Raw genomic sequence first — 26,858 nt, forward strand, 5'->3', positions numbered from 1 at the left:
GACAATTTGTAATTTAATTATTATTGTGTGGTTTTGGTACTTTAAGATTTTGAGGGTTACCTGGAGGAATATTTCATTTTCAATATTAAACTTAAGTATAAACACAAAATAATCCCCAGAAGGGACCCCCCACTCTATGCCATTATGGCCCATGATCTATAGTTAAAACATTCTCCTCCTACTGGTGTTTACTCTTTTTAAATTAAAAGAACGCCTAAATTGTCTGAATTTCCTTGTTTGGAAATTTATTGACAAAACGCTGCCTGATGAAGGAGTAATTTCATTCAGTTAAACTCGTTTTGATACAGTCTAACTTCCAAGTGGCTGCTGGAAGTAGTTAATTCACCACCACTACTGGAAATAAAGCACAGTGAATGATCTGCAATTATACAGACATTTCATTATTCAATAATCTTCAGTCTATCTCAGTCTCTTCAAATTATGTGAAGCTCAAGACTTAGACATAGTGATCCTGGATCTGCAATTCAATTAAGAACACAGGAGGAGGAGGAGGTTTGCAGATTTTCGTCGTCTTTGTTTCCCTCTTCAAACTGACAGCTATACCAGAGCAGCTATCTGAGCATGATAACAGCTTCAAAGTAGAGCTAATCAGTTATACAGATATAGTGTCTACTGCAGAGGGACTAGACCGTCACAATCTTCGTGCTGTTAAAGTGGTACAGTTTACAGATTCCAGGTAGCCACAGTTATAAACCACTCCTTAGATCTTAGAGCTGGGAAAGGCAGATGGAAACTGCTTTCCTATCAAGAAACCCAAATATAAGATATATGCCATTTCAGTTGCTTTTCCAGAAGACAAACTGAGACCAACTCTTCTCAGATCACCAAATTTTCATTTGATCACTACAAACGTGACTTCTCACAACCTATATATTAGTCACTACACTAGACTCTTTGAAACCTCTAATTTCATGTACCTCACACAAAGATCACAGTAAGTGTTTATGCAAATTAACCACTAAGAAATGTAGCCCTGTTTTCAATTTTGTTCCACCTAACTACCATCTCAACAAAAAAGTGCTAATGGACTTAATTTACATTTCCCTATGTCAGATTTCAAAGCAGAATCTGAAAGAGCCACTGCTTTTTAGTAGCAAGACTAGCAAAAGAAAAAGCCACCTGAATATTTAGGTATCTGCATGTTGATTTGACAGTCACCTTTGTACTTCTTTAAGCAAAAGAACATTTGTTTTAACATAAGTCTATTAAAATTAGAAAGAAGCTTAGACTATCTGCCCGCAACAAGTGATACAGACTATCAAGCTACAAGTCAGACTTTACAGTATGTGTAAGGAATCGTACAAGCAATATAAAACCCACGAAGTCTCCTTACCACTTGTTGTGCAATGTTGACATTAGACTGTCCAAATGTTTTTGGCAGGAGCTGTTTTCCAAGGGTATTTACTGTAGAAGGATGAACAGCCAGTAGAGAAACAACTCCTAAAACAAACAGAAGTAGAGAGTTTCTGGTCAGCCATGTTATATTATTTCAGCAATTCCAGTTTCACCTATACTACCAACGCGTATTAACAGAAACTCGTTCTGAACTGCATAGACAGTCAATATAAATGTTTCATTTACACATTTGAAGCTAGAAAATATATCAAAATTGAATTATGTTCTCTCAAACTTTCTCCTGTTTAATGGTATAGCCCAATCGTCTAGTATGAACATGTTTTAATTCCTTGTACTCCCAACTTTTCTCTCAAAACAGAGTATTAGAGGTAACAGGCATCTGACAGAAAATATAATCCCCTCCTATCCTTATCCTTTGTGATTACTGAAATATTTTCCCACACCCCCTGAAAAACATATCCAACACTCCAGCATATGACATACTCTTCTGAAGCATGCTGGTCTACAGGAGATAAAATTTTATTAACACAGGCCTTTCCAAGAGAATATTCCCAGCTTTGCTCTAAGTGTTCCCTCCTAGCTGAAGGTAGGGAGTCCAAGAATTCAAGAATCCAATAGCCAAGCAAAATACATGCAACACAGTAGTCCAACCCTGCAGGGAAAGCTGCTCTCTCACTCTTCATAAGCCATTCACAATCACCACTGATAGGTTAGCAAGTCTTAAGCCATGTAAAACAAAACTTCAACTACAAAAATATTCAAGTCAGATATCCTCTATTTAAAAAAAACAAAAAAAAAAGAAAAAAAAAAAAGAAGCAACAAAGAAACAAACACCAACTACAGAAAAAGAATAATGGAACAAACAAGTCTTTAAATACCAGAGACATTTATTTTCCTGAAACCGCTGCCAATTGGTTGTTAGTTGAAAGGTGTAACAGTTCTTTCGCTCAGCTTACTTTTAAAGGAGCCAAAGTGGCCTTGGCATTACTCCTACTCCTCTTCCTTTTTCCCATTATCCAATACAGAAGCAATAAGAAGGCATTTGTACAACGGTTGTATCAGCAATGGCCCTAATGGCCTACCAGCCCTCTTATGCATTCAGGTAGTCTACAGATAAAGTTTGGAACAATTCAAATCCTGCTTAAGCCCTTGCTTTCCAAAAGGCCTGTATCTCCTAGCTGCTATTGCTACACCATGTCAAACTAATAGCTTCACCCTTTCTCGGCTGACCAAATTTGAACTGGATGCAGTAGTCTGTCATTCTTCCATTAACCAACTTCCAATGTTTGTTCTGAAAGTCAGTAGCCATCTAGTCCATAACGTAAGTCCGTTACGCCTTTCTGTTCCTTCAAGTACACCTATCACTATCACAGCCTGTTTATGTGTGTGCTTCCTCTCCACAGAATGCAGTAAAGTCATCTAAACTACCTTGGCTATTAGTGTTTATGTATCTTCTTCACAGCTTCCTGGTGGTCAACAGGTCTTTTTTTAACCTCCTCCTTCATGATTTGAAAACAACAAAGCAATATGAAGATTATGTTTCCAGAGTTGTAACCACTTTCCAAGGTTAAGTATCCTCATCTATTTGATCATCTTTCCTTACTTCTGACAGTTTTTGTTCTCCTACCCTTTATTTTTGCAGGGGACAGGGATGGACACATAATTCATGACAAGGAGTACAATGTTCTTGTATCATAGCAGATTTTCTATTTTATTACCTGTTCTTTTCTAAATAATTAGCAACATCCAGTCTGCTTGTTCCATACCAAATATCAATACCATGTTTTCGTAATACAACCTACAGTGACTTCAAGATCTTTCTTGAGTGCTAATAGCTCATTTGGGGTCCTTATTGTATCTAGTTTGGTTTTCACCAATTATTAACTCATGGGAGGACTGTCTCACTCTATGAGACCGTACTTGCTGTAACAGGCTGATTAAGTACATTGATAATCAAGGTTTTTTTGTTGTTATTTTTAAGAAATTCAAGGACATCATACTGATTAGATAACCCTTATCTACATGGTTGTTGACTTTTTCAAAGCATGACTTTGAAAAGACATAACTTCATAACTTCCCTTTTTCCCCTCCCTCTAGAAATACCTTGTTAACTTCTGCCCATTATCACATTCATCCATAAGTCTACTACTTCTTTGTTATGCACTCAACTGATTTGCCCAACACAAGTCTGACTTACTCATCTGCAGTTACCTGGGTCCTTCAAAAATTGGTGCAGTGCATGTTGCTTTCTATCCTTCTAGTACTATATGAATTACACATACACTGAGTTAGTAGGATGGAAGTACCATTGCTAGGTCCTTTAAGAATTCACAGGTAGATAATTCTCTGGCCCCAATGACTTTTAGGAAAAACTTGATAACGTGAATGGTTAAGACAAAAACTTCTACCAAAACTTCAATAGGACAACATCATAAAGAACAGTATTGCCATAAGACTCTCCCTAATCGTCATGATCATTTATCTACTATTCAGATGTACTCAGAGACTTTGTTCTTCTGGTATGTTTAAAAAGAATTTTTTATGTGATTGTATAGTTTCTTAAAAACATTTAAGCAGTCAAAGACAAATGCAAAAATCTTGCACTTGTGATAGTGTAACTCCAGGCAACAGCAGAGGTCAGGGTTTGCGTGGTTAGGAAGCTGACGTACAGAAAAGGACCCGAGGATCCTGGCAGACAACAAGATGAATGTGATCCAGAAGTACACCCCTATGCTCACAAAGACCTAACCACATCCTGGGCTGCATGTGGAACAGTACAGCAATCAATTATTAAATCCCTTTACTCCAACATTCTTAAACCTGTACCTGAATTATTCTGTTCAGTTTTGGAGCTCAGAGTGCAAGAAAAGCATTAATAAACAGGAGAGAGTCAGCAGAAAGACACTAATTTTGCCAGGGTACTAAAGCATACGACGTATAAGGAGAAGCTGGTGTGTGCAGCCTATGGAAGAGAAGATTAATGTGGAGCAAGTGATATTATTCGTGGAAATCTTATCACTGCTTTCAACTATCACATGGAGAGTTACAGAGATGACAGAGGACACAAAAAAAGTAAAAGAGGCAACACTCATAAGTTGCTGCACAGCAAATTCCAACCAGACATGAGGAAATAAAAAAAAAATCACAATGAGAAAGATACAGTGCAGCAACAGGTTGTGTAGGAGGTTCCCTGGAGATATACAGAAAAATTCAGCTACTGAAGGCTTTGTGCTTTGAAGCTGGCCCTGCTTTGTTTGTAAGGTTAGATTAGATAGCCTCCAGCATCCACATATTATTAATTCAATTCTATGAATACAAACAGGTATCTTGCAGCTAAAACATCTGTGTGAAGAGTACACACCATCTAAAGTTTTTAATTACATTAACACTACCTGTAGTGCTCTGCCACAGTTAATTCATATAACGGAACCAATGTGGCTCTATACAGGAACCGCAAGGTATGTCTCCGTCTACAGAACAGACCAGCAAGAAAATGCAAATGTAACTGTGAGAACAGTAACACACACTTCACAGTTCGCAGCAAAGTCAATCTATAAAAGATACCATACTAAACAGGAAAGAGCATAACTGCTCAACAATAGGAAAAAAAAAAGAAATAAATAAGGGAGGTGTTTTGTTTAAGAAAGGGTACTTTCAATTTGTCTCTGCCCATGTGCATCCTCCTATTTTCTCATTAATCTGTTCTGCAAACATTTTTTTTCATATCATAGAATCATAGAATGCTAAGGATTGGAAGGGACCTCGAAAGATCATCTAGTCCAACCCCCCTGCCGCTAGATGAGGCCACACAGGAACGTGTCCAGGTGGGTTTTGAATGTCTCCAGGGAAGGAGACTCCACAACCTCCCTGGGCAGCCTGTTCCAATGCTCTGTTACCCTCACTGAGAACAAGTTTCTTTTCAAGTTTAAGTGGAACCTCGTATGTTCCAGCTTAAACCCATTACCCCTTGTCCTACCATTGTTTGTCACCGAGAAGAGCCTGGCTCCGTCCTCGTGACACTCACCCTTCGTATATTTGTAAACATTAATAAGGTCACCCCTCAGTCTCCTCTTCTCCAAACTCAAGAGACCCAGCTCCCTCAGTCTTTCCTCATAAGGGAGGTGCTCCACTCCCTTAATCATCTTGGTTGCCCTACGCTGGACTCTCTCCAGCAGTTCCCTGTCCTTCTTGAACTGAGAAGCCCAGAACTGGACACAATATTCCAGGTGTGGTCTCACCAGGGCAGAGTAGATGGGAAGGAGAACCTCTCTCGACCTACTAACCACCCCCCTTCTAACACACCCCAGGATGCCATTGGCCCTCTTGGCCACAAGGGCACAGTGCTGGCTCATGGTCATCCTGTTGTCCACCAGGATCCCCAGGTCCCTTCCCCCTACACTGCTCTAACGGATCATTCCCCAACTTATACTGGAACCTGGGGTTGTTCCTGCCCAGATGCAAGACTCTGCACTTGCCCTTATTTTATTTCACTAAATTTTTCCCCGCCCAGCTCTCTAGCTTGTCCAGGTCCCGCTGGATGGCAGCACAGCCTTCTGGCGTGTCAGCCACTCCTCCCAGCTTCGTGTCATCACCAAACTGGCTGATAGTAATCTCTAGTCCCTCATCCAAGTCATTGATGAATATATTTAACAGTAGCAGCCCCAGCACCGACCCTCGAGGCACTCCACTAGATACAGGCCTCCAACCAGACTCTGCCCCATTGACCACACCTACATTTTTCATCAAAGGCTCATAATGCTCTGGTTTCATAGTGGTTTTGTGCATGTGCATTTCCTGTTTGTTTGTTAAGCATACAAGCAGAAATAATTCTATTAACTTAGCTTTACAAGTGACTGACAGCTCAGTTTCTCAAAGGAATTTTACTAATCATTTGTTAATTACTGTTATTCCTACAGCAATCACCGCGATCCAAATAATCCTGTACTTTGTGACCAACATATGGTGTGCATAGTAGCACGCAAAAATTAAACCTCAAGTTTGCAAACAGCTTCCCTGGCACCAGCTCTTCTTCCTTTTCAAAACAAACACATTATTAATACTGCTAGTTCCTGACACTTCTTTTTTTCTTCTTCCAAAGACTTCAAAAATCATGGGAAAAGGCCATGTAAAGCAGGAAAAAAATATACAGAACTACATAACTTATGCTTAAATTCTCAGTCTCCCAAACACTAGTTTGGAAGACTAGTCTTAGCAACTTATAAGCAATCATTAGACCTAAAGGGAAGTGGAACTTCATCACGATAAAGTTCTGGAATGTCTCCAAACAGAAGATAATGATACAGATGCGATCAAACAGTAATGTTGTATAAAACTTGCACAGCAAGACCAGCAGCACCTTTTAACAAAGCCTGCTATTTATCTGCCTACAAACAATTTCAGATAAGTGCTCTCTTAATTCAGAGTATGTGGTAAACAGCCTTCTTTGGTTATTAATTGCATTTAGGGGAGAACTCTTTAACTGGACCTTTGCTTACATATGAAAACAAACTCAAAAGAGTTTTACCAAAAAGAAGGATTCTCTTGCAGAATTTTAGCACTAAGACAGACTAGCAATACAGCCAATTATGAACATTTTAAATGACTTGAGATGTCACAGCAAAAGACAGTACATCTAAAATTAGGGAAAGGAGCATTCCCTGCAGACAAAGCAGTAGATCTCTCTAAAAGCTGACTGCTCCAGTTCATGAAACAGTATTGACTTCCGTATTTCAAATCAAAGAGGTTGGGCTGAGGTATTCCTTGCCTCAGGAACAGAAATCCCATTAATTTTCTGGTGCAATCTGTAGATATGTTTTCTTTACTTGCAGAAAGAGCAACAGAAGTGACGCAACAACAACAATCAACAGAAAAACAAGTCAGTTTCCTGACAATGCCGTTTCAAACATACAGAGACTTATCAGTCTGTCTTCTAGCACAGAAGCAATATCATATATGGTGGAACCAGATCCGGTAAGAAGTTAATTTTGCAAGCACTTTTTTGATTACAACCATCCCCAAAAGAACATGCACAATGGGAGTGGTTTGTCAGAACGTGAAGTAACTCACACCGTCTCCTACAACAATCTCAACCAACCTCTATCCAGCAGACCAGTTTGTAAGTAAATACGTGATCAAAGGTTAGCAGTTGAGCAAAGGCTTATTTTAAGGAAAGCCTAAAGAAAATTAACCTTGCAGACGACATTTTGCAGTACAACTGCTTATAAGCACTCTTATGAACTCTACAAACATTTTGTCTTAATTATGTAAGCTTTGAAATTGATGGTTTTAACAGAGCAGTTGGTATCTAGCTTAACAACAGCTATAGAACTCAAACGCAACAATATTATTAAGCCAGTCTGAATACAATTCAAATATGACTTATGCTCTCAAAAAGATAACATTACTATCAACAACCTGATAAACTCATAACTAAGAGGGTATCAGCTGAAGAGCCCAATAGGTCTCTTTCAGGAGACCAAAAAAAAGCCCAGTGAAACTTCCTATGAACAAAATTTAATGAAGTGACACAGACACAAGATTCCACTGTGATTGTCACTTCTGAGAAGGCCAAGTGCCATCTGGAATACTACAATCCTTATTTTGGGAATTTTGAAAAAAAGTTCATAGGAATAGAATTTATACAAAGCCAGAGTACCTGTACTGCTTGAGATGCAAATGACTGATACATGATAATATGAAAATTACAATTATCTGGAAAACGTTGTAGATTCAGTTTTGGCAGTCTACCATATGTGGATTTTTTTTTATGTGTGTGTGTGACTAAAGAGATAGCAGGAGAAGGATTGGGAATTCTACAACACCACTAGCAAAATTCCATACTGTCACTGTTTTGTAAAGCAAATACAGACAAAGCTAATTTCAGCTCCAAACCTGCCCATCAAACCAACTGCTTAGAACAGACAAAATCCTAAATAACAAAATGCGAACTAAAACTAGTCTTTAAGTGCAGCTGACAGCTCAGTATGCTATTAGTAGCGCCTTCCTCCCTAGTAAATTAAGAGCAAAGCATCTGCATGTCCTGCAAACAGAAAGGAAAACTATAGTCTGAAATAATTCAGAACTGGAAGTTTGTAGAAGCTTTCCAACTTTTTTTTTTTTTTTAAATTCTGTTCAAGGCAATGCATTTGTTTTCAGTATGAAAAAAACATATATACACAAAATGCAAGACCTACAAGATGAGCTACATGTAAACCATCTGTCATTAATTGTAATTACCATTCTATCAATTTTTTGGGCTTCCGTCAATAAAAGTGACAGCAATATGCCTCAGAGTCTTTTATCCCACGCACTTGAAAGTTTCAGTTGCCCACTTTCACAGGGCTTCTCTGCTACCACAGAAACTTCCACAGCTAATAGGAAATCAAATGCCAAGCAATTCCCTCAAAACTGTTTATAGTGTTTTCAGTGCATTTTGCTTTACAAAACTGACCCAAAGTCACTAAGCTTGAATCCTTGCTTTCTTCCAAGAGGAGTCTTGAAGACACAGCTAAGATCAAAACATTAGTTTAAAGGTGCCATTTAAAGTGCCTTTTATCCAGGCCACACCACCTAGGAGAAAAATCACTCTTTACCACAACAGCATCAACTTGATTAGATTATCAGATTACACAAATATACAGAATACGTATAAAATAATATGTATAAGAATATGTATAAAAGGTATGATTCTTATCATCCTCAGATATGACTAGGAAACTGTGCAACATACCTTTAGGATTTTAAAAAGTCTTTTTAGACTTTTCCAAATACCGTTCCTATTTCCAGGATTTTTACTTCTTGAGCTTGACTTTACATAATAAAAATAATAGTTTGAAATTACCTCACCTGCTATAATACACAAGAATTTCATAACCAAGGTTCAGATATCTGTTTGCTGAAGTATGAATAATGGGCCCTGAAACAGATCTCTACTTCTGTTCTAGAGGAACAATTCCACTCACTGCCAAAAATCAGGAAGGGTTAGATTTTGCAAAAAGAACTAACAATAACAATACACTGCAGAAGTTTCTTGTCATATAAATAAAAAGAATACGATAATCTTACAGTTAGGCATTGTTGAAATGTCAGAGTCTCAATACACCTTAAAAATTTACACAGTTGACTTCAATTTTTTTCTATTAGCAAATCTGAAATAAAAACAAGTTTTGTCCAAAAAATGTGAAACCATATTTTAAAGTGTAAGAGATAAAAGGAGCTAAAGACATCTTTTAATAAGTATTTTCTGGTCACATACCAACAGTGCCATCTACTGGCATGACAGAAGATCCAAATTTTCTTTCTCAGTAATTTTAAAATTAATTTAAGAGCTTTACTTTCAATAGAATGTTAAATATCATTGGTTATCTTTTCCCTTGAACTCATCTGAAGGAGATAATTTCTTTCAAGCATCTTCACAAGCAAGAGGCAGGATCAGAATTCAACAGTGTTCTATCTAATCCTTAAATATCAACACTAATTTGACTATAACAAGGGACCAGAAAGTGGCAGTTTTCTTCAAAATGCAACCTCCCTGAACAGTAAATTTTCGAAGTCTCTAAAATTCACTGCCTAGTAACTATTAGAAGACACAAACTCATATGTAAGTTTTACTCGTTCAGTGCTTATTCAAATTTCTTTCCATCCCTCCAACCCACACATATTTGCTAATCCTCAAAATTAATTCTCATTATTATCATCATTCAAAGTCCATGATCAGAGTGAATTTTAGCAATTTCAAGTTTAAGCTGTTAGCTAGTGGATACACCAAAACAAAGCTAGGAATCAACACTTTTTTTTTTAATCCCAGAATGGAAAGAAACTAAAATAACAATCAAAATATCCAAATGAGATTATCCTTGCCTCGTAACCAAGGTACGCAAGAAGTAAGCAATTACCATCAAGTCAACTTGGAATTTCACTCCACAATTAAACTGCTCTCTTACTCTGCCTTTGATAAAGCAATGTTTTCTTTTTATGATTGCCAGAAAAGCAATAGTTATAAATCACAATTTGGGTGCCCTTACAGTCTTTCATCACGTCACCTTTGACATTTTTATAAATGTTGCTTCCAATTACAATTGGAGGGTTTACTAGATTGATTTAGGCACAACTTCTACAAAACCCATTACTGAATCTAGGGTAACAGCCAAAGGAAAGGGCCCTGTGTAGTGATTTTCTCAGCAATTGAGGCACTAGGGAAAAACTGCAACTGGATATTTTGGAATGAGCCAAGGAAACTTGCAACTGCTTCCAATGGCTTTTAGCATTCCTCCACAATGTCATAATTGAAGCTGACAGTAAATACAATGGCACAGGGCAACTGGCAGATATAAAACCAAGTAGCTTCATGAGAGTTCATCAGTGAGAGGACATCTGGATACACAGCTACCTTTTGCTGTGCATGTTAACAGACTCACAAAGCTACATTCTGAAACCACCTGACATTACTTAGGATCTCCTGAAACAAAAATCCTTCCTTCTCACTCTACACATTACATTGCTACTTCTGTCCCGAACATTTATATCAGAAAACCATCTTCCTGGTTACTAAGTACCCAAACCTTTCACAGTCATGCTTGTATCAAACCACTCTAGACCAAATCTAGGGATTTATGCCACTTAAACCCTACCAGACTACAGACTTGGCAGACCTTGCACTTAACAGGAAAGCTGCACTAAGATGTAAATGTCATACCCCATGTCCTTCCAGGAGAAGTTAGAGCTTTTCAGCAGCACCACCTTGGAGCCAAACACACTGAAAACCTGTATTACCCAAGTTTCCTCATCTAAGGACTGGCACATACTCAAACAGGAAACAAATTTATCCCAAACATATGTATCTGCATCAAGAAGAAAGCTAATTAGATAGTATTTTTCTGAAACATTTGTAAGATGTAGGAATCAATATGGCCTTCTATCAAACAGGTTGATAGAAATGGTGTGTTACTTCACTGATGCTTTCCCAAGATTCAGCTGTAAGAATTAGCATTCTAGACTAAATTCTCTGTATTGAAGTAACAAAAGCAGGCAGAGAGAAGATACTTCTCTGGTGAGCAGTGCTAATGGTATCATCTTAATACAAGGGAAAACCTGTACCTTGCTCAGGCAGCTCCACAGAACGCTGTTTCTTCAGGGCTAAAGACGGTGTTACACTCCAGTAATGAAAATGCACAGGGATATCAGAGAACACAGGTGAATTTACACTCAACTTATTCTGGCGGTTACACAAGCACTGAAGGAAATACAACCTTCCAGCTCATTTAAACCACATATGAAGACGGATATCCTCTTGTTCCACACTAAAGATGTTTCTGAAGAAAGGCTTTTTTAGAGCATTTTCTAGAATGGTATTTATGTGCATGATCAATTTAGTAAAAATTACATGCATAATTTTTTTTTTTTTACTATTTTCTTTTCTTTTCTTAAATAAAGTCACTCTCTGTTTAAAAACAAAAATCCTAATCTGGAGTTCATGGTTGAGACCAGTCTCTCCAAACTGAATTAGACTGAAGTAAAAAATATGTCTGGATTGGCAGTCTGTTTCTGACAATTCATATTAGTGGATAACCAGGAAAAACATGTAAGGAGAGGACTTGCATACAGAGATAACTCCCTAACACACCCTCTCTTTCCCAGATTCTATAGCTTTAGGATTTTTTGAGCAAGACGATGTGCAATGTAACTGTTCAACATCACAAGATGATTGATACCCCCTTTTCATTATTTATCTAAGAAAAAACAGCTACATACCCTAACAAAACTCAAGTCTAAAAATGACCTATTCACGGTACCCAGGTTTCTGCCAGTCCAGACTGAAAGTTTACGTAAGTCCATTCACATGCTATTCTGTGCAGCAGAAGCTGTGCAGGCTGTAAGAACTGTTGCATAATAACTTGTTTTGGCCAGAAGGGTCAACCTTTGCTTATCTTTCATAGCTGATTCATATACCTACTACTTAGTCCCATACTCACCTAACAGACCTTTGGTGACATGTTACAGAAGCATTTTAAGAAAAATATACTGCTCTTTTTCTCCCAAATCATGTTTTTGCACTGATGTCCTTATAACCCAGTGAATAAGTAATTTTTTGTCTTCTATTACTCCCATAATACCTGTACTTCTCTGACACCTGAACTCCTCCTCCCTTCACACCACATTTTCCACACAACATGTGGAAAATGAAGCAAGTTCTCCCAACTTCGTTGTTGAGGTGGAACTCTTAATTTGCTATATTTCTCAAAGTTGCTGGAATGCACCCTCCGATATTATTAATCCAATGACCTTGAGTGTCGTGAAAGTGTAAAGGGAATGAACTTCAAAAAGTAGTCAGATTCTTGCATTAACAGATTGGGCTAAGCAAACCACTCAATTGACACAGTAAGGAGATTTGATCCTCTATCAATAATGCAATGTATTCTCAAACTTTTAGTGTGATTGCCTTACAATTTCCAGAAAAGACTTCTTCCTTTTAAGAAATACAAATCTGAAGAGGGGAAAAAAAAAAAAAAAAAGTAAAAAAATCCCACTTTTAATGATGACCATGAGAGAATAGAAAGATTCTTTCCTGATGTCCTTCAATTAATCCCAAGAAGCACACCAGATAAACTGCTACCCTGTGGAAAGCTTACTCTGTGTTTTTATTTATTGCTATGGACTGAATCCTCTTCATTGTGAAATAACAAGAAATTTTGCACAAATTTAGCAAGACATCAGAGGAATAGACTTTTTGATATTGTGGGAATGGCAGGACGTGTGGTTCCAGTTAAAGGACCTTGGACAGGTTATACAGAAGTATGTGTTTTATGAGTGTCAGGAGTGATAGCCCAGGACAGTGAGAATGGTATCTTGAGTCAGAAAACCGCCCTCATACACATGATGGGTTGGGCCTGGGTGCATGCATGAGTGGGTCAGAGCGCCGCCCACAAGATATGCATGGGAACGTGACTGAAAACAGTCACAACATGAGTGTGGTGTGTTTGCAACAAAATTATTTTGAAAAAACATCCTGTCTAATCTCTTGGTCCAGGCCCGTATCTGTAAACCTGTAAATTGAGAACTGTTAATAAAAGTCAGCTCAGCTCTGCCTGGCTCTGCTCTCGCTGCTAACAAGAACTCTGTGTCTCCATGTATGTCTGTGTCTGTATGCGTCATTCCTCATCACCACAGATATAATGGCATGTAAAGCAGACAGCTACTTTTTGAAAGCACACAGTACTTTTGTATGGAGTTGTTACATTTAAAATTGCTACATTTAAAGTATGGACAAAAACCTAAAAATTATGAAAAAGTGGCAAAGGAAAATAAGTACTACTTTAGTGAATGAATTCTGATACACACCTGAATATTTTAGTGACAAAACATGTTATTTTAAGCTATTAAGGCAACAGAGCCTGCATATAAAACACAAACAAGTTAGAGGCAAGAAATGTAAAACAATTGAGCCAAGAGAAACAGTTTCTTCTCAATATTAAGAATTAGCTGCTGTCCATTAACTTTACAAAATCCCCTTAGCAGCAATGAGGTGCAAAAATTAATTAAGGATAGCTTAGTTTGTGCGTTTTATTCATGTTGGTATACATAGAGAATAAAACCAGAGGAGCTGCAAGCCTATAATAAACTATTTACTCACTTGAATTTATTTGAGAAATTCTACAAGCAATGAAACGGCCTCTATTGTGCCCAGTTCTACTTTAAGAGCTACGTAATAATGGAAGATTCACATTTCCAATTCTTGCTGTCTAGACTGCACTGTTTTGACTAGCTCACCACTGACTGTAACAAGGTCTAGACACAGATCTTATGTGGGTATAAAATGTCCCAGACAAAAACATCTGGTTTATTGCCCACAGAGGGTAGGGAAAATGGTATAGCTGTTAAGGATCAGGTAATCTACCTGCACACTTTTGTTGTCCAGGAATGTGTAACATATGGATAAGTTAGTGAGTGTCAGTTATTCAACCCTTAGTGGCTTCTCCATCAAGTACGTAGTGGCAGATTAATCAGACAGCCCCCCTTTTTAAAGCAATGTATATTTTTAGACAAGTAAAGGTCAAAGAGAGGAGCTATTGAGATTCCCTTGAAATACTTGATGTACTTAGAAAAACTGTTGGTTAAATTGATGGTGACAGAAATTAGAAGTTGTGCAAATGAATTCTTGAAGGGGTTTCCTGAAATGGTATATAAAAGACTAGAGCAAGAATACTAATAGAGTTCACCTGAACTGGACTACAGGTTAATCTGGGAGTACTAGTGTAATCCAACAGCGCATAAAGACCATAGATTTGTCAACAGTGAGGTTTACAAAGAGCATCAGACAAGTAAGTGACTCTGACCTAATAAATTTCACCCTACTTAGTACAGCCTATCGAAGCACGCCATCTGTCACACACAGGAATAAACCAGACCATCATCATTTGGAAGCAATAAAGGAAAATGGCCATTTCACCAAAATCTGTTGTGAGATGGTTGTGAACGAAACGTGACCTTGCACAGAAAAATTACTGATACCTCCATACAAATACCACTGCTGCTTCACTTGGAGTCATATATACTACTTTGGGTCATTGTTCATTAAAGTTGATGAAAGCAATCAAACAGACTCATTCTTTATGACCATAAGGAAAATCCAGAGGACAAAGAGCTCATCTGATGAGGAATCTAGGAAACAATGGCTAGTTGGCCTGTCAAACTAAAGACTTAAAGATACACAATCGTTATTTATAAAGAGTAGGTAAACACACTGGAGAAAACGATTAAGCTTAAAAATAAACTGCCACCAGCAAAATGCATGAACTGGCAAGAATACACTTAACTGGAAGTCAGAGAGTAGTTCTACAGTCTCACTATGGAAACAGGCTTCCCCTAAGAATACAGGGGACATAAATCTAATTTTCATATACAGCAGAACCAGTTTACAGAAGAGGTTATATCATATAGCTGTCCAGAACTGCAGACGACTAGAACTCAGTGGTGCTCCTGGTTTTTCTCCCCAACTATGCTATTGTAAAGTGCAGCACATAACTCCCCAGATGTTTAGATATTCTCAGTTTTTGAGCTTATATATCAAATTCAAGCTTATACCCTGTGTTTTATTAAATTGCTTGATTACATTACACTATGATAAATGCACAGCCACTATCTGAAAGTCCCAAACAGTTCTGCTCAAAATATTATTTCAGACAGGCTTGCACTAGTGTGGATGCACTACCATAAAAACTGTCATAACCCATTTTAAACAGCTACACTCCTGCATTTTCCCCACTTGGTAAAACACAGGGCCCCAAAAGGTGTTTTAGACCATCTGGTATACTAACGAGAAGATCACATATGAGATGACAAGCCATCACTGAACTTCACATGCCATTTAGAGGCAATGATAAACCACAGAAAATCTCCAGTTTGCTTGCTGATTATGTAAGATATAATTTAAGAAAAGCTTTACAAAAATTATACTGAGAAAGCAGCTTAAAGTCAGTAATAAGCAATAACAACTGAAAACTCAGAAAGAGTCTTACTAAAAATTGTGTTCTTACCTTTTCCAGGACTTAGGTTTTGGTCTATGAACACCTTAAGCTCTCCATTGGCTTCAATTAGTCCAGCCTGTTAAAGAAAGCAACTTTTATTAGATTTACAAAGACAGACATTTATTATTAAAGATGAAAGAAATCGTACCAGAAGTCTCTGCTGCTACCACTCACATTTTGTCACAAACCTGCCACTACGTAATGGCACTGTTTATGGCACAGTATTTGCCAAACATTAAATTGTTGATTTAATAAATAACATATTCTTAAAACACAAGCAGAAAAAGTTTACAACCACCTTGCTGTTTTGTGTCCTAAGCTCTTACAGTATACATGTACTGTTTTAACAGACAGCTCAATACCCTTCTAATTAAAACCAATGACACCTTCGACTACACCTTTCTGTGTGTAGGTACTCTTTACCCACCACAGAAGTTAACATTATAGCAAAAACAGTAGAAGTGGTATAGAGTGCCTTGAGCCATTTTAATCAGACAAAAAGGCATTAAGAAGAAACACCTTGAGCTTTTCAATTAAGTATTTTAAAAGATCAGAATATAAAGGTCTAAAGTGAAAGAGCTATAGGATTATATATGTTTATAATCACCATCCTTTGAGAAAGCTCACAGTAGAAGTAATTTTTTTTAAATACTATTAATTTTTTGATAGAAAACACTTCGTGCAGTAATTCCTTGTTCTCTACAGACAAAACAGTTCTGAAAAAAAAAAAATGAACACAGGACACACAGACTGCTTCCATTTAGAAGGAACAGCAAGAAAGTCAACACTTGTACTTAACCATAATTTAGGATGTGGTGTCAGAGAGGCTGAAAAGTCCCTACCTGCATTTTGTGCATAGCTAGTATTTGCAGGTTACTACAGATCTTCAAGAGACAATGAAATGGTTTGCTTTCAGCCAGCAGCAAAGCTTTTCCCTGAGAAATCTACCTGAAGAGCCCTACTTACGATGTGCCAGAAGTTCAGTAAACTAAGCCACTAGAGGATGCTGTGGTGCTGTTATTATACAGGTGTATGACAGCAATGATCTCTTAAGACAGGCATGGAACTTGAAAAAACGGGAAACTTTCTCTCCTCAGTGAAAGGGGAGGGGAGAAAAGAAGATGACTGAGCACGGGGGACAGGCTGGCAAGTAAGCAAAAGAGAAATTTTGCTATGGGAAGAGTGAAGAGCAGTGGCCTGTAATATTATGGCAGCAATGAGGACCTGGTGGCACAAAGAAAACTTAAATGAGGGGACAACGGAAATGATGGGTAGAATGAAGAGCCTGGGGGAGTTCTGTTCTCCTAATTTTCACCCCCAAAGTAATAAAATAGTGTTGTTTTAAGGAGACTGCATCAACTTACCAGTACACAAACACTGCCTGTTCTTCATCTTGCCCACAGTAGGGATTCAAAGTTCCACTTGCACAAATGACAGCTGTATTGCCCTATTCCCAGACACCACAGCTTCTTATAAGCCTTACTCTTCATCACACTTACTGCATAATTCAGAAGGGCAACGCACTATATCAGGTAAGGTATACTTATCAACATGAAATCAGTATCATGTACAAAGATGTTCTTAAAGCTACAAAGATGTTACTAGAGCTACATTCTATGGCAATATGACATTCTAGAACACTGGAATCCTACGTGTTATATGAAGATGCATTTTTGTTAAGTGTTACATTATATTCCCATTCCACTTCAACTTCACAACAGGAGTGTTAAACCACACAGAACGTGCAGTCTCATCATCATAATTTCTTTAAATGCACTACTTCATTTTCTATTCAACAGTAGAAAGAAGGAGTTTGTACTTAAGGCTTCCTGCAAATTCTCTTTTCTCTGAGAATCAAATATCAGTGAGACTAGGAAGACATTTAATATATTAGTGAACTGCCAAGAAAATGTCTGGTTTAATCTGTAAAGCCTTTCATTTTACAGCATGGGAATTTAATAATTTTTATTCATTCCATACATCAGTTTAACATGCAAAAGCAAACTTGCATCATGTTCACATCAGTAACAGTCATAATCCAAACCCAAATATTTAAGCTGTGATATTCAACAAATCCAAGTATCAAATGCAAACATTATTTCAGTAATTAGCAAATTAGGCAATCCAGTAATCAATTATTTATTGGTCTGTTCCTATTTTTTTAAAACCAGAATGGTCTCCCATACAACCATTTCTATTAATTAATTTTATCCTTAAGTATTCAACCAACCACCTTATCGAAGCATCAAATAATCTCATTCTATTCAAGTTTCCTTCTATATAATTAAACTATACAGTGATTAATATTACTGCAATTAACAGGCAAATCCAAAAACCGCAATCTTACCTAGCATTACAAAGGGTCAAGTTAGTACACTACATGTCCTGCTTCACACTTTTATGTGACTAAAATTACACAAGTCACTAAGACGACGAACATTGGGAAAAACACTGCATTTAATCAACAATTTGGGAAAACTCAGAGAATGGCAATTACTGAACAAGAAGAATCCCCTCAGGAACCACAACACCGACGAAGCAGTTGCAGTTCTGCCACCTTCCCATTCCAGTGTCTTACTGAAGGTTCAGCTCTAGCAGTTAAAATGGCTGGTAAACATTCAACTCACTCGTAAGAGCATGCGTAGGAAACACTCCAAGAAAACTATCTGGAAAGAATACTACCAAATCTCACAGAAAACGGCACCTCCAGCTGCTATTACTCATCATGAAAACTGATTTCTAGAGAAAATTCTGTTACTCCAGCCTCAGTATGCTCTTCACGCTTCTAGATACACTATTTAATTCTAAGGTTATCAAAATTTATCACTAGTTTTGAGTCTCCTCAAAGTCAGAGACATGAGCTTTTGGTAAAAGAGAACTGAAAAGCAAAGCTTCCATCTCATACAAAATCCTGGTGTCTTTGTTCTAAAAGAGAAATATTAGGCAAAAAAAAAATCTCTCAGTATGCATTTCAAAGAAATTGTAACTCTTTGTCAAGTCAGATTACTTTGGAGGAGGGACCAGGATTACTTCTCCATAACCTATCTAGCACAGTGCAGAGCCCAAAAGAAACAAAGAGAGGAAAATGTGACCATAGCTCCCTTTAGGTATATCAAAGTCACAGATTCACAATGAATAAACAAAAGAAAGCAACACCACATCAACGGAAAGAGAAAAGCAGAACAGTAAGTACCTGATTTTCCTCAATGGAAAACAAACTTTATGCCAAGGAGGGTTTAGACATCAAGGAAATTCTATTTTCTGATGGGAAAATACACATAGTTTTCATGCCTTATCAAGCTACTTTTAACAAGGTATTTTGATTTTTTTTTTTTTACCTGATAACGTAATTTTTTCATATTACACATTTTCTTATCTTATCTTGATTCTCAACTTTCAAGTTCATTACTTCCTTTGACGATAACACCAGGGCTGCTTGAAATAATATCATGCTCTTAATATTCTATTCTGAAAGCTTTATAAGTTTGTGCAACTTCACAATTTATCATTGCTTTCCTCTTCGAAGAGACATAGTGTGGTCAGCAGGACAAGGGCAGTGATCCTTCCCCTGTACTCTGCATTGGTGAGGCCACACCTGGAGTACTGTGTTCAGTTTTGGGCCCCTCAGTTCAGGGAAGACATTGAAGTGCTGGAGGGGTCCAGAGAAGAGCAACACGACTGGTGAAGGGACTTGAGCACAAGACATATGGGGAGAGGCTGAGGGAGCTGGGGTTGTTTAGTCTGGAGAAGAGGAGGCTCAGAGGTGACCTCATCACTCTCTATAACTATCTGAAGGGAAGTTATAGCCAGGTGGGGATTGGTCTCTTCTCCCAGGCAGTCAGCAATAGGACAAGGGGGCATGGGCTTAAACTCTGCCAGGGGAAATTTAGGCTGGATATTAGGAAGAAATTCTTTACAGATAGAGTGGTCAGGCATTGGAACGGCCTGCCCAGGGAGGTGGTGGACTCGCCGTCTCTGGAGGTTTTTAAAGTGAGGTTGGACATGGCACTTAGTGCCATGATCTAGTAAATAGACTAGAGTTGGACCAAGAGTTGGACTCGATGATCTCTGAGGTCTTTTCCAACCCAGTCAATTCTGTGATTTTGGCTATGTATTCTTCTCTATGGCTACATAAACAACTAGTGTCCTAAGGAGACAACAAATACACCCTTTATACTTTATACACCCTTTACATTTCAACAAAAATTAACAATAATTTAAAAAAACACCTTGTGACACTCAACATCTAAAATGAAATAAACTAAGACCTCCTTTTCAAAATCAGAGGAAGGTTAAAAACCACTGGACAAATTAGTAAATCTGGTAATTTTAACTGTGGAAGCTATACTGGAGTAGGGATTCCAATGATAGTTGAGGCTTTGTCTTATCATATCATTCAGAATGCTTAAGATATCAATTGACAGGCTAAACATATCAAAAATTCAACTTAAGTTAGCACTGGCCTGCTATGAGATCATCATCAATCATAAGGACTGGGAAGTCTGTCTTTGTTTTATTTACAAGTAAAAGCTGAAAAGCACTTGTAAGTGCCCTCAGCCTGAAAAATCAGTAAATTGGGAAATATCCTTCTGTTGGGACTAAAGTTAATATGAAACAAAATTTGTTAAAAATGCAGTGAATTTCACTTATTAAAAAAAAAAAAAACCACAAAAACCCCTGAATTTGTACTGCAATACAAGGAACCTATAAAAGCACTACCAAGAAGTTTGACTAAAATGAGATTAAACAAGTACACATGCTATGTCTATCAGCTTTAACCGGAGAGTAAGGTCCCTCCAACACTCCAAGATAAGTAAACATGGGGAACATAAGAATGCTTTCGTGCCACAGCAATATCTCTTCTATCTTGCTTTTACGTAATGAGCCCATTTTAAATATAATCCCTGAAAAAAAGAGCTGAAAGAACAGCAAAAAGCGTAGAGATAAATGAAAACACGGGTATTTGCCAAAAGGTATTCTCAGATTAGAAATTTTCAGTTGCTAACAGCAGATTAAGTCCATTAGATTGAGGCACAGAGCTAGGCCTGAAAACAAGAGAAAGGGGTGCGAAATACACAACACTGGTTAAAGAACAGGAGTTGGCATGGGACATGCAGAAAAACAAGCAGACAATTTTGGGACTAGATGGGAAAAAGTGAGCTAGAATATCAGATGGAAGATGGCAGATTAAAAGTTGAGGTACAGAAACTGGGAGTCACTGGAAAAGTAAGAGAGACAGAACTGATAAAAACCTGAAAGAGCTTTAACAGGACAAGGAGATCAGATCCTGTGAGGAGAAGGGAAGAAAAAAGGAACTGCGAAAGTAAATACAATCTAGTCTAAACTATGATTGAAGGTAAATAAACTGGAACTCGGACTGAGAAATTCAAAGCAAATCAGGTTAGTAGTAGTAAAGACAGGACCAGAAAATGGAGAAATTGCGAAGGAAAAGTATTCCCGTTAGAGTACATTTATTCCCTCCCAGAGCTTGTAAATGGCATTGGGAGGATGCCTCTGCTGTCAAGAGGCATTTGCAAAGTCTGCTAGCAAAGATCCACACACATCTTGTGCAAACTGCACCTAACTTGATCCACACAGCATGACAATCCCCTAGTCATTTTACTGCTTAAGAATAGGTAATAAATGTAAAGGCCCTATGCCATGTGATTTTACTATGCCCCACTTCACTGACAATGTAGGGATATTTTGTTTACCTTATTTTAGTATCAGTAAGCAGCAAACACACGCAACAGAAAATTAGCACAGCTACAAAGTGGATAAAAGCTTATAACCAGAAACAACGCTACTTAACCTTAATTCTTCTTTCACCCCATCCATACGCAAATGTAATTTGTAACAAGATCATAATACACAATTTTTCCCATTGGACTCAGCTCATTGAGGGACCAGAGTAAACATACTCTGGGAATGAATCATCATGTTAATGCAGGATGGTATTTTTATGGGACATCCAATTCATTTTTCACAGAAATGAAAACACAATTAAGATAAGAAGTAGAAAATTGCAGGAAAGAAAAGAAAGCTCTTAAATTTAAACCATTTTAATTTCATTTTGCAAATGAAGTCAGTAGAATCTATTCCTTACTGTATAAAGTAACAGAAAAGAACTTTTAAAGCCAGGCTACAAGAGTCTGATCCTGCAAAATTCTCAGATGTGTTATTTTACTTCTTCTGAAAGAGACCATACCACATCTTCAGTTCATGGCAGCATCTTCAAGATCAATGTGTTTGTCAGCCACTTGGCAATGAGCTATACCATAGAAATGAGCTTTCCAAAAAGCAAATTGAATTACTAACACCTTAACTACCAAGGCATAGTCAAAGCACTAGATATTAAAGACCTGGATCACACAGAATTGTGAAGATAAAAACTAAATACAAGTTAGTTGCTCAGTTAAGCGTTGTTCATCTTTGGTCTGAATGCAGGTTCTACTGACACTGCACATATATTGGAAGCTGTGTATATACAGAATGTCATCTAAGGTGGTCTTACTGCTGAATGTGAAGAACACGTGCTTTCTTGGATGTTTTTTTCTAAACAGAACAACACATTTAGAACTCAACAAAAACTGAATCATAGATGAAAAATGAGTCAAATAGTGGTCCAGTCTAAGGAGCCACACAGACCAAAAATACCACAGGAGTTTAAATTATACTGGGATACTTCTTACAATAATTCAATTGCCCAAGTGATACAGTCCTGGCAAAATTTAAAGCTGATATCCCCCAAAACTAATCATGAAGCTGTAAGAATGAAGCAAAATTGATTTCAAGATTCCTAGGGTGAGTAGGCTCGAAGCACTGGTTTGCCACTTGTACCCCATGAACTAAATCGGAAAATAGAATAATTGTTTGTGTCCTCCTAGACTAAATACTCATACGCAGGGAGGTACAAGCAGCAGCCACTTCCACAACTAGCTCCTGGTGCCATTCTAGATTTGACCTAAATAGTATTTTGTTTTTCTAGCCAAATCAAATCTTTACAGTAGTTTGTTCGACAGCATCTAAACAATGGCAGAAATCAACAAATAATGTTTCACAGGACTCCTTGCAAACCCATTTGTCTCACAAGCCTCCTTATCAGTGTATTGTAAGGCTACAGCACCCTACAACATAATTTTCAGGCAAGTTCGTGTAACTATTAATGCAATACTGGGATGCTTAGCAAACATTAAGACAAGTAGCCAGCTTAGCAACACAAGACAAGTAGCGAGAAGCATTTCTGGGGATATGAACCACTGTCAACCTTTAAAATCAAGTTGTCTGCTATCCAAGAACCACTTCAGCATGGAGAATGTTTACTGGAGATTGGCCCGTTTTTCTTCCCACTTCTTATTAGCCACAATAAATCTCCATTAAGTGATATCCACACAAGCAAATACAAACACTAAAATAAGTGATCCCTAGTGTAACTTAACTTCTAAAAGCTGTATTTTTGTTTAGCATGTTGTCAGTTCACTGTGTTTACTCAGTAATACTACAAATATGTATCTATATAAAGCCACTACCATTAGAGGAGACACATAGTTAATAAAGAAGTTTAACACTCGAAGGCTACAGGAAAATGCTTTAGTTACACAAATAAATTGGCAAGGTGACAGGCAACTTCTGAGCTGCTATTTTCTGCCCTAAAAATACAAACTAACATTACAAAAAAAAAAAAAAGGAAACTCTTATTGTGTATTTTTCATGGAAAAACAAGAGCTTAAAGATCAATTTCCTTCTGCCTCCTTCTAAAAAAGATATTTAAAAACATGTTAACAACACTCGAAATCCCAGACTCGGATGCCTTTTTGGAAGACCTCATTTCATATTATTTGATCTTCAATTTGCAAACTTCTGAACACATTAGAACTCACTAAAGGCAAACAGAAATAGATCAAGCTACTGAGAAGTCGCTGAACTAAGATGCTATCAAAAAAGGTGCATGAACCACTTGAGATCCACTAAAGACTTCACTTCCCTAGTCTGTCTCACTAAAATTCCCAGTACATCACCAAAAATAAACATAAAAGGAGAAACACATGCTGATATTTTTTTAAAGTCTGAAAAATGTTTTGAAGGCTTTTCAATATTTTCTAGACGTTGAAAGCGCATCATGTAAAAAAAAGATCCAAAACATACCTTTTTTCTCACTTCCATTAGGCTTTTTTTTTTTTTTTCAATGCATCCCAAACATAACCTTTTCAGACCACAAAGACTTGCTCAAGATTGATGTAGAAGCACTACATGAAAGCTATTAAGAAGTACAACTTTTGTGGTGTTCTGGCAAAATTACTATACAGAAGCACAGATCTACTTCTTTCCCCAAATCTAGCAGACCTACTGATCTATTCAATAAAAGTTGTTCTAAGAAACTAGTTTGCTGTGGGTTTTTTTTTTAATTATTCTTTGATCAAAATATTTTTAAGTAATACTAAGAAATAAATTCATTGAATTAAACTACATACCTGAATTTATTCTGAATACTCAATTAAAATGAAATATCAACCTTAATTCCTCTAGATCTCTTAAACAGCAATGTCAGATCAGGTGTTGAACTTTGTGCTGGAAGAACTTCTTACATTGTGTCCTCAGATTTACACGTGCACAAAGCTTTCTTTCCAAAGTTAGATACATGGGCCACAGCTACTACTGAATGAGATTAATAAAAGCACCATGAAATATGGAAGAGATACAGTAAGTTTTAGGTAAACTAAAGATCAACAGAAAAATCCCTCATAAAGTCATTCAAGCACAAGATGACAGTAGACTAAAAAAAAAAAAAAAACAATTAAAAAATCTAACTTTAGAACCAGTGGTTCTAAAGCCAATGCTGCTGTCAGCAACATATGAAACAGTAAAATGCATGAGCTTTCCAGACAAACAGCTCTCAAGAAAGATATTTTAGTCTGTGAAAAGTTCTGAAGGCTAGCAGTGTTGTGCCAGTTTAAAATGTCTGTGGAACACCAGATCAGTTTTCTACTGCACATTCTTCAAGAACAATTATTTTTTAAATTTCTTGAAACAGTCCCTGCAATGCTGAACAACTGAAACAATAAGTAACGACTACTATCTAGAGTATTTCATTTATGTATTTAGCATATTTCAATATATGTAATTTTTGAGATCAGAAGGAATCTTACTTATTCCTCTTGTCTAGTTCCCTGTCTTCAGCACTCGCTGTTACACCATGCATTGGACTATCTCCTCTAATAGACCCAGCTCCTGCAAGTGACTCCTGCTTCTTCTCTTCTGTTTATAGAGGGTCTTCTTTTTCTTTATGGCTGCCTGAGGGGCCTCAGAAGTTAACTTCCAACAGAAGTGAGAGGAGAACCAGGGTTGTATCATAAGTTGGATCTTCAGCTGCACTATAGAAACTGCTAATTTAGTCAAGGAAAGTATGTTAACCATTATTACTAAAAAGTATTTATTAGCTTAATTTACAGGTAATTCTAATCTATAGCTAAATGTAGAAGTGGCCAGCAAGAAGTCCTCAGTCTTATACTGGGAGTTGGAACACAAAAAATTAAGAAATTTACTTTCTTGCTACAGTAATTGGCAATCTTTGGATGCTGCACGCTGCCTAGTTTTAAGCATGCCAAGGACGGACAGGTCACCATTTCACTTAGGGAACTGTGGCCCCACTAAACTATTAATCCCATGAATCCAGTGAGCAGCACAAGTCAGCCGAGGACTCTGGTGCATATGTTTGGCTCCTCCAACTCCTGCCTGGAATGTGCCACATCTATAAGCAGTGGAAGAGTTTACAGTAGACTCAGCAAAGTCTTAAGAGAACAACACTGATTAACCAGAAAGAGGAATACTGGATATGCTGGAGTTTCTGGAGATTCTCTGTATGCGATGACTATATTAGTCTCAGACCAAGAAACTTCCCATACAGCACAAACATACGTGTCAAACTGTACCCTACTCTACTGATCTCAACTTGTCATTCAGCCTCTGACAAGCAACAGAATAATCCTGCTCCCAAGGTACACAAGTACTTGAGATACTGCAAGTGGTGTTCTCTCATCCACACGTTTTTTCAATTGTTTCTTTAAATTACACAAAAAGTAAAGTCTAGTAACTAAGATCTTCTGAACTGAGTGTGATATTCCACCGCCAATCTGCCTGATCCTGTTAGAATTGCTTATCAGTTCCGCACAACGCTCACTTACATAAAACCAAAAATGGCTACGCTCATTACTATTACCAGATCACACTGGAAAATGAGTTTGCTCCTTCCTTCCCCTTTATATTTATGGCATTCCAGATCCAATACCCTTTATACAATAGCTTTCAAAAAAATAAACTGATATACCCACAGATACTTCAGCCTTCACAAGCTAGTAGTTCTCTTTTTCCATTATTATTTTGCAACTTACCCAGCTATAACAGTACTTGTGACTATGCTCTTAAAGTCCACCTGCAAGTTCTTCATTAAGGTGCTACACATTAATGTATCCTGACCGCTGAGTGCTGCCAGGGAAATTAAATTGTTAATAAAAAAATTAAAAAAAAATAAAAAAATCAACGCTTTGTTGCTTATTCTCTCCTTGTACACTCCAGAAAGCATTAGAGAGATACATTTTGAAGTAATATTTTACAGAATTTATGCTTGTGTCAAATAGCTCATAAGCATTATCTTGACAGCTTACCTGATCAGTACTTTTGTAATTTTTTAATCCTTTACAAAAAACATTTGAGTTTGCCAGTATTCTCCCTTGTGCTCCCCGTTTGTTCAATTATCCAGTGGAGTCTCTGTCAGCAAACTTTTACAAGTATTTGACTTTCCAAACAGGTCTTTTCAAGCTATATTTTTTATAAAGAGGTATCAGAAGAAGAGCTGTAAGTGAGCAACAGAAGGAAAAGAGAAGTGCCATCCTGCAGCAGGTGGGAGGAGGGGTTAAATAGGAGCATGTTATCTTGTGGCACCCTGGCCCGGGGCTGTGGCTT

General features: G+C 37.5%; 1 protein-coding gene across 4 annotated transcripts in view; it reads right to left on the reverse strand.

Annotated features, from left to right (window-relative positions):
• The window catches only part of TFDP1 (transcription factor Dp-1), a 47,354-nt gene that overhangs the window by 16,695 nt on the left and 3,801 nt on the right, over positions 1 to 26,858 (reverse strand). For all 4 annotated transcript variants that reach the window (XM_080359937.1, XM_080359938.1, XM_080359935.1 and 1 more), the window contains exons 3-4: positions 15,909 to 15,975; positions 1,355 to 1,461 (exon numbers count right to left, since the gene is read on the reverse strand). In XM_080359937.1, coding sequence (XP_080216063.1) covers positions 1,355 to 1,461; positions 15,909 to 15,975 — 174 coding nt within the window. The remainder of the gene's footprint in view (positions 1 to 1,354; positions 1,462 to 15,908; positions 15,976 to 26,858) is intronic.

Source organism: Nesoenas mayeri (genome assembly GCF_963082525.1).
Source record: "Nesoenas mayeri genome assembly, chromosome: 1".
NCBI classification, from domain to species: domain Eukaryota; kingdom Metazoa; phylum Chordata; class Aves; order Columbiformes; family Columbidae; genus Nesoenas; species Nesoenas mayeri.